This window comes from Crocodylus porosus, unplaced genomic scaffold (genome assembly GCF_001723895.1).
Source record: "Crocodylus porosus isolate Cpor-Errol unplaced genomic scaffold, CroPor_comp1, whole genome shotgun sequence".
Taxonomy (NCBI): Eukaryota; Metazoa; Chordata; order Crocodylia; family Crocodylidae; genus Crocodylus; species Crocodylus porosus.
In genome coordinates this window covers 4,228,159-4,236,921 of record NW_017728922.1, presented here as the reverse complement: position 1 = coordinate 4,236,921, position 8,763 = coordinate 4,228,159, and the positions used below count along the sequence as shown (strand labels likewise).

Here is an 8,763-nt window from a genome sequence, read left to right as displayed (position 1 = left end):
TCCCTGAAGAAAAATTACTTTGAAATTTTTCAAAGTGGAGATGAGGGCACAGGCCATGTGGGGCTGGTATCCACTGATTCAGTTTTTAGTCTGTGAAAAGGAAATTGCGATTTTGAGCATTCCACACTGATTGGGGGTGAAAAAACACAAACCTGATGACTTTTTTTCCTAAAATGGAAATAATTGTTTTTCACCAGTTCCATGTAGCACAAAACTACACAGATTCCAGCAAAACCCGTGCGTCTCTCCAGTGTCTTTTGATACTCTCTCCTGCATTCGAGAGTGTTTGTGTAGGAACTGCACTGATCTCTTCTCCTGTGGATTCCAGGTCCTCTTCCCTAAGCTGTCTCTATCTTAGGTTTCTTTTCCAAATTGCAAGGTCTTCGCACTGTGACAGTGGATTTGGAATTTCGAACTTCCATTTTCAACATTCCACTGAGGAAGAGTCTAGAAATTAATAGCAGCTCACACTGATTTACACAACTTAAAATGTAAAGCTTACATTAGAAAATTTGAAAAGGATTCTGAAACAAATGAGTTTCTGGTGGCACCTTAAGAAGTATGTCTGTGATGTTTATTAAAACTAATCTGAAAAGAGGTGTGGCAAATACACACAAGATATATCAAACTAGAAGTTGTTACAGTAGAATTTTTAATATCCAGCCATGCATAATAAAATTACACATTTAACCACTCCATTTTATAAAATGCAATATAAAAATAAACTTTTTTTTTTCAATTAACAGATGTACACCTAGCCCAACACCTTTAGGCCTGCTTACAACAAAAGGCAAAATAATTATTAGCTTGACCAATCTTGTAGATGACAAACCTGCCAAGAAACTGATAAAAGAATTTAACAGAAGACACATACCCCCAGCCGTTCCCTGAAGACCTCGGGGTTCATAACTCCCATTTGCAAGGGTATAACTTCACGTAGTTTTATTTACAGTATACAATTAACCTTTGTCTTAATGCCACATGAGATAGTTAAGGTTGCCCATGGTAGTTTGAACACCTTTCTCCAAGTTATTTGCCCAAACTGGATTAAAACTGCTTGTGTAATGCAAGGTTTTCATCAACTGGCCTTCCACAGAATTCAAGTTCTAATTAAACAATGTAAGATTAATTTTAATACTGCAAAAGAGGTTCTTCAGTACTCTTGCTCCCTATCTCCATTACAGATGGAGACATGAGAGACGAAGTGCAGATTTGTTGTCAAATAACATCCAGCTTTTTGCTTTTTGGTACCATCACCTCTGGCAAAAGGGCTACTGGCCTGCTAGCTCCATCTTTTGCTTCCTACACGAGAAATAGGTCTCAGGACTATCTCATACAGCTTTGTATACTCTTGCAGATATACTTTCTATAGGAAAGCAGGTAAAGTACCTACCACAGAGAGAGAATTAGGAAAGATGAGAGATGATGGTAATGAAGGAAGTATTATGTCTCATCTGCTTATGTTCTACTGAAGTGATAGCAAACCCATAATTTGAATCTTAAAAGATACATTTAGGGAAAAACCAATTCCTATATCCAGTGCATCTCTCTAGATCAGTCCAAAGCAGCCAGTTCTAGGAACAAAAGTTCCTTAGATAGGAAACAGGCAAGTGAGGTGACCACAAGTATTTTAACTAAGAGGGATAAAGCCAAAACAAAACAGTCTATTTATTTTTCTCCCAGCAGGAAGGCTCTGTTTGATGAAGCCACAACTAAAATACAGTCTTGTTACCATTTACAAGGCATGAAAAAAGAGGGCATTAGCATGGGTTCCTCATGGGTGGTTGGGTTGCCTGGTTTCCTTACAGGTGGCTTTTCACCAAACTAACCCATCGTTTTTAAGAAAGGATTCGAGTTTCTCATGCAGAGCTTCTTTCCTCACTGGCCTGAGGCCTAAGTGGTGCTAAAGACCTCCTCTAGAAAGGGAAATCTGTCAAAAAAACATCATGAACAAGGAACAGAACTTGTCACATGTCCAATTCAAGGACAAATGCTGTACACCCTGGAATTTTTTTTGAGTGGTGGATCGGGTGAATGAAAGGCACTCAAATCATGCAAATTCCTCATTCCATTTTCTGGCAGTTTAACAGCTAAGATTTAAAGCACCAATATTTCATTCTGATATTTTGCCGAGTTGGAGAGCTGCACTAACCTCTACAACAAGCCCAAGCAGCTTGTATGTAGGGCAGAATGCAGAAGTCAAATACTACACTGCAGATTTGAGAAGAAAATGCTGCTCAGAAATGGAGGCAGATACTAGCTCACATGGCATTTCTGCCTGTTTTTCAAGAGTTGCAGGCTTGCAAGATTAAGGCTGATGACAGGAATAAACTTTTCCCACCTAACAAGATTATCTGCTTCATGATATTTTCCCAAAAGGAAAGGTATGGGCAGTGATGGAAGGCAGGAGAAAAATCTCATACTTAAAACATGAAAGGAAGAAAGAAGAGCTTTATTCCTTTCACCACAGATTCTCAACAACTCCCAGGCTCCCACATGATGATAGAGGTGGCCTGGTAATGCTTCTGCTGAGGTGGAAGGATGCCAAATTCATGGTCCCACCAAAGCTGCAAGATACCAGCTGGAAAACACCGTCTATTTTGTTCCCTCCAAAATCTAGTTCCTATCTCATATTGCTTTAGAAAGAGAGCTGGCATTTCCTTCAGCTCTATAATAAACTCTGCTTGTGCCAGGTCAGGGTGCCATGACACCCTTCATCCATTCCTTCCCCCAAAACATTCTGGCAACACAAAGCCATGTTGTGCTGCAACCTGGGAAAAAAGACAGACAATCAAAAAAGCATAGTTTGGCACACTGAGAAAAAGACGTCCCAACGCTATGAGACCTCATACTTCACATTTACAACAAGACAACTGATCCCTTTTTCACCCTTGGCACTAGGTAAAATCCCCCTCCCTTCCTTCCCACTCCCTCCCACCAAAATATTCCAGCCATTAAAAAGTGCAATGAAAATGAGGTGTTCAGTTACAATCAATGCTCTTGTCCGCTGAAATACCCTTTAAATGGCTGGGTGTGCTTTCCATATCCTGTGAGGTTTCACTTGTGCACGATTTTGACTGTGCACAACATATCATGTGCAAAAAGAATGTGCTCCAAAGTTAATTTACAATTCAATACAATGACAAAGAAGGAGCAAGAGCAGTCAGAAATAGCACACTCAGACAGGACACCTTGACCTCATTCAACAGGCCCAACTTCAGTGTAAGAATCTAAAGCGCAGGACCACAAAGCATATGGTTAAGGATCACAAAATTGATCTCATAAGAACCTGCTAGCCAAAAAGAAATAGGGCTGAAATCAAAATGGCAATGCAATTATTCAAACCAGGACAAACAAAGCCACACAGAGAACAAAACCATACTTTACAATAAAGCTGAGAATGTGCTTTTAAGATATGCTGTCTGCATTTGGTTTGCAAAGATTTGGATTTAAAAATTCTACCCAGAGTAACGTATCTAAAGCAGCACCTTGCTTTCTCATTCTTAATATTGCCTTCTATACATTAATGTTGACTGCTACAAAATCTTCCCACAGGTTTTACTGAAGAACAAATTTGGATGTCCTTTTAGAGGTAAGGCAGGGGATTAACACAATTAGCTGAAGGAAACAGCAACTGTGTGACACATGCTTAATGCAAGTGAGTGATCTCAGTCCCTCTTATTTGGTCCTATATTGCTGTCAATATTCAAAGTTGCATCCTCTTGAAAACAATGCTATTTGATATAAGATCTGAAAGGCTCTTGGTTCTCTGTAAGTGGAATTTGCGTGTGACTATAGTCTACTTCAGAACAAGTTACCACATTTTTCTGAAGTCAGAGTAAAATTCTCCTTTCAAATCTACTGGGCAGAACTTGGTACAGCTAGGAAAACCTGCACATGCAGTATTGAAGAGAAGCACCAACACTGTGGAGTCCACAGTTCTGAGAGAAGAACCTTATTCTAACATCTAAAAAGAAGCACTGATACATCTGCTTGATCCTGATGTGCTAGCACACAGACAGGATCAAGCATTTGACATTTCTGACAACCTCCACTGGCAGAGCTACACTTTGCAGAGAGCAAAGGCAAAGCTATAGTTTTTGGTGCCAAACTAGCAAATATTTTCTGCCCTTTTACCCCCATGAGAGAGAAGTTATTAGGTTCACACAAGCATGAGTTATTTGTGTCTTGTTATTAGGAGGAATGCACCAGATTGTGTCACTCACACTGGGGTTAACAAATCTACAACACTTCAGATAGCTTGGGAATGATGTGCCCTGTTGCTTAGATTCTCAGTAAAGTCTGCCTTGCCCCTATTTACCCATGGCTGCTTGCTTTGGTTCCAGTGTAAAGTGCCTCTGCAGCTTATTCATGAACTACAGGTTTAGGAATCAGGCAGAATTCAGAACTACTATTTTTTCTCAGAACATGAGAGGGTATGTAGCTTTTGACAGTTCTAGGAAGCTTCCTTCAGCTGTGTCAGTAACAGTAATAGAGCTGAGGTTTCATACCTCGCAGAGAGTCATCACATTGTTTTTCATCAGCATCCCCGCTCACCAATGTCTCACAGGGTAAGCTGTCACCTGGGAGAACCAGCTGAGAGAAATCATGCAGCAAATCCTCTTCTGAAGCCAGCAGCGACTCATTCCAGGCAGAAATGTCCAATTTCCCTGAAGTGCCGCCATACTCTTCAGGAAGGATCATTTGGGGAATGTTTTGATGTAAAGAGTTCAAGTCAGAGCCATGGAGAAAGAACTGAGGAAGATATTTAAAAACTAGCTGTGAATTGCACAATTTTTCAGCTTGTTAATGATGCCCTTTTTAAGCTGCAGTTAGCTCAGTAGGGAAAACAGCAAAAACCCATTCCCCTATTTACCACAAAGAAAATCTTGAAATTAGACCTCTGCTTATAGGATTCCTGCTAATTTCACTGACCATAAATGGGATACAGCACTGTGCAAACAAGGTTAGAAATCAGTTAGATCCCCTTTGCAAGTCTGGCCTTATGGAGGATGAACTCAGAAAGCCTGGTCACAATAATTAGGCTTCCAGTTTTGTTATCCTGCTGGGCTGCAAGGTCAGTTTGACCCTACAATCATTCACAAGGCTGGGAGGACAGAATCAACAGCTCTCAACTCACTCTGCAAATAAAGCACAGGAATCAACCAACTCTAGGTGAATTCTTGCTACTTGTCTGGTGAGAAGGTTGCCACCATAACATTTTGAAAAGGAAAGGAAAAATAAGGGGCGAGGGGGGAAAAGGATGACTCAGATGTCCTGTTCCAAAGAAATAGTTAACAAATGGAATGTTGTTAGCTGAATAATGCCAGCTCAGAGGGCACTACCTAACAGAGCCACCTTAAACGGACCCCGAGTCCATGCAAACAAGCACACTCAAAATAGACAGCTTAAGATTAGTGCTGAGCACATGCTCAGAGCTATTCTAGGGCAGCTGCACTGTCGTATTTCTAGGATTTGGTGGACAGGGAATGAGAGCGAGGGGATAGAGTGCACTAATGGGAGCAAGCACTAACACAAAGACATCTCCCTACTGCCTTCAGGACATAGCACGGGTACGTAACAAAGAAAGCCCTTCTCCCACATTCTCTTTCAGTGCTGCAAGGAATCCTACTGAGTAATCTCTCTAATACTGAGCTAGTTTAAAATAAAAAGCATGACACCATTGACAGGCAATGAGTGATGACACCAGTTCAATCTTTTTCAACATTTTTTTACATTCAGTAGCCACAAAGAGCTTAAGTTCAACAGTGAGAGACACATGTACACTTACCCTGTTTGCTATCTTTTCCTTCAGAAAGGGCTTGATGATAGCAAAAATGCCTTTGAATATGCGAGGTTCATTGATGATATTGACAGCTTTTATTCTAATTGGAAAACCATCCTTAGGGGCAGAGAAGATTTTTTACAACACAGTTTAGAGATATTTGGTTGTACAGTGCACAAGACTTCCTGTCCACCCCAGCCACCAGTTCAGGCCTTACCTGAAGAATTCCAATCACTTTCTTGGCTACAAAAGGACCAAAATGGGATGCTTTAGATAAGCTGACTCCTTTGTAGTCTGCAAGGATTACAATTCCATTCACTTGGGTCTCTTCAGACTGGATGAGTTTTTCTAATGTTAAGTATATGGCACGAATGTTCTCAGTAATTGGATAATGACTGGGTATCCATCTGTCTAAGGTTACAAGACACTGATGGTGAGTTGGAAAGTAAATGTAAACCACAACACATTTAAAAAATAATTTGTATACATTTCCAGGTCTCTTAAAACAGTTTTCCAACAACCACTGTGCTAGTTTAAAACAGCCTCTCTCAAGTCAGCTGACAGACAGGCAATTCAAGTTTACTTCAAGGAGCAAAGCCAATAATCTTAAGAACCCCCTACTTCACCCCTACTTTCTCTTCTGTACTGGAAGAGAAATAGGACAAAAACAAGTTCACAGCAAACCTTGCAGCACCAGGAACATATTCATGATGGTTAGACTGGAGTAAAAGTTCCAGGCTCCTCTCTCCACTTACAACTCCCAACTTGTTGTTACAGGTAGTGATACATGTTAAGGTGGAGAAAAGGAGGACTATCACTGTCTCAGCCTGACTGACTATATGTTCATATTCCTTCCTGAGCCACAAAGTATTTGCATTCATCCACCTCACTGTATTATTTGGTTTAACTCAACTGCCGCTGTTGCTAAAACAGGAAAATAAATTATGCAAGCAGGAAATGAAAACAAATGTCCCTTTTCAGAAATTAACATTTCAAATGTTGTAAGGAAACAAAGTTGTGCAATCTGTAAGGAAAACTGCTGTCCACAAGCATGACAGTGATGCTAATGCATTTGAAAACATTTCAAAGACACACAAAATCTTAATTCTAACTAGTTGATTCATGCACTTCAATACCTGGACGAATGCAGACAATATGGCGTCCCTCAGGATCTAAGTGAGGCAGTACAGTGACAAAGCCAGATTCTAGAACAGCCTTTATCGCAGATGGCTTCAAGTTAGTGAAAACCTCAGGCCAACTCCTCCTACAGGTGTGGTAGTTCACCAGAAGCTGAAGAGCTCGATCGTAATCAAATTTCCTGGCTCTAAGGAATCTTAGCAAGAAAGCATCGTCCAGACAGGTGCCCAGTGTTGGATAGTCCTTACACACCATGTCTCGGAGGGCTTGTACATCACGGAGCCTCCATTCAGGTTTCTCTTGGAGCTCTTCCCGAGCCTTGGCAACAAGGTCAGGAGACAGCATGCATACATACCGAGGCCGATCTGGCAGAAACTCATTATCTGATGGAGACCCCACAGATGGGCTTGTTTTGGTACAATCACTGTCCCCTGACATTAGTTAGCAGGAGGTCTGTCAAAAAACAAAATGCCGCATATGACAAGCCATCCCACACACCCGATTATAAATGTAGCATTATTGTAATACAAGACGTGAGGGAACTAGGACACAGAGAAGGTAAATTGCTTAACAACACCCACAGGACTTGGTGGCAAGGGGACAGGAACTCTTGGATCTTAATTCTGGCTCTTTCAGACTTAGACTTATAGATTATTTATTTACGCTAGTTTGGGGTGGAAACCAATCTTCTCAGAAGAATCATAGAGAAGTGGGGCTGGAAGGGACCTCCAGAAGTCATCTAGTCCAGTGGTTCTCAAACTTTTTTGTACTGGGACCCATTTGTAAACATTGAGTGCTCCTCACTCCCAACCCACTCCCCCCTGTAGCCCTTCACAGACTGGAGCTCTGCCAGCCTGCAAGGGAAAAGCCATGGTTTCCCATGTTTGTCTCCTTTAAAGGAGAATCCATTTTTAAAGTTTGTTTGCAACCCTTTCATATATTCTTGTGACCCAATTTTAGGTTGCGAACCATGGGTTGAAAAACACTGCTCAAGTCCAACCCCCTGCCAGAGAGGGAACCATCCCTATCCAAACACTACATAAGACAACTCCTGCCTAACACCATAACCTGCCACAGGTAAAGCAGGGGAACCACGGCAGCTTTTGCTGATAAGGAAGTTTAGGATGGAACAATGTGAGGCAGGCTTTATTAATTTTCTGATTTTTAGTGGGCACGGAAATGAGTTTCCATCAGAACTTGGCGGCTGAAACCCTTAGGGCCTCTCGCAACACAGCTGAAGTCTAAACGAAGAATTGATCACGCTTCAAACACCTCCCTACAAAATTCTAGCGGGGGCTGGCTGCAGGTTTCAATCACTCCCACCCTTCGATCCAGCAACTGTTTCGGGACCCGCCACGCTCCGAAAGTCGCCGCTTCAAGAGGCTGCGAGCTCCCGCGGCTCAGGCTGAAGCCGCGAGGCAGATGCAGGAAAGGAAAATGCTTCCCGCAAGAAGCAGGGACCCAGGTGCTGCCCGTCCCGGGCACCTCCAAGGCGTCCCGCGGGAAGCAGGGCCTGGCAGGCCCCTCGCTGACGGGCAAGGAGAAGACCCGGCGCGGAGCCTGCTCCTTGACTGGGAGCAGAGCCCGGGATGCGGGTCAGGCCAGTCACACGGAGGCCGCGGGGGCTCGGCCGCTTCGCCCGCGGAAGCCCAACTTGCCACCAGCTCTGCGCTACCCCCGGGAGCCCCTCGCCCCGCCCCCCCGCTCACCGGAACGCCGGGCGCAGCCGTTTCCAGGGAGCGGACACCTCACCCCGGAAACACACTGCCACTCAACAGGAAGCCACGAAACGGCGTCCAGGCGTCAGAGCCGCCCGGCCTAGAACGGCACGTTCCATAGAA

At 43.0% G+C, this 8,763-nt stretch overlaps 1 protein-coding gene across 2 annotated transcripts; it reads right to left on the bottom strand.

Annotated features, from left to right (window-relative positions):
* Window positions 1-552: 552 nt before the first annotated feature.
* Window positions 553-8,703, bottom strand: TTPAL (alpha tocopherol transfer protein like). Of its 2 annotated transcripts, none has more exons than XM_019539622.1 (5): window positions 8,632-8,703; window positions 6,922-7,375; window positions 6,003-6,196; window positions 5,786-5,902; window positions 553-4,755 (listed from the first exon to the last, which is right to left on the bottom strand). In XM_019539622.1, exons 2-5 carry the CDS (start codon window positions 7,358-7,360, stop codon window positions 4,480-4,482), a joined length of 1,026 nt encoding a protein of 341 aa, XP_019395167.1. In that variant the 5' UTR covers window positions 7,361-7,375; window positions 8,632-8,703; the 3' UTR covers window positions 553-4,479. The 2 variants fall into 2 exon arrangements, with proteins under 2 accessions (XP_019395167.1, XP_019395168.1); XM_019539623.1 differs by having other exon boundaries at window positions 5,792-5,902.
* Window positions 8,704-8,763: the final 60 nt, after the last annotated feature.

Bases quoted from the DNA above. Each gene is read 5' to 3' on its own strand.
- TTPAL (XM_019539622.1), bottom strand. From the start codon at position 7,360: ATGTCAGGGGACAGTGATTGTACCAAAACAAGCCCATCTGTGGGGTCT. The intron at 6,197-6,921 runs GTATTGAAGTGC...TTGTAACCTTAG, and splicing joins TATTGTCTGCATTCGTCCAG to ACAGATGGATACCCAGTCAT. The intron at 4,756-5,785 runs GTACATGTGTCT...TATCTTCCTCAG, and splicing joins AGATAGCAAACAGGGTAAGT to TTCTTTCTCCATGGCTCTGA.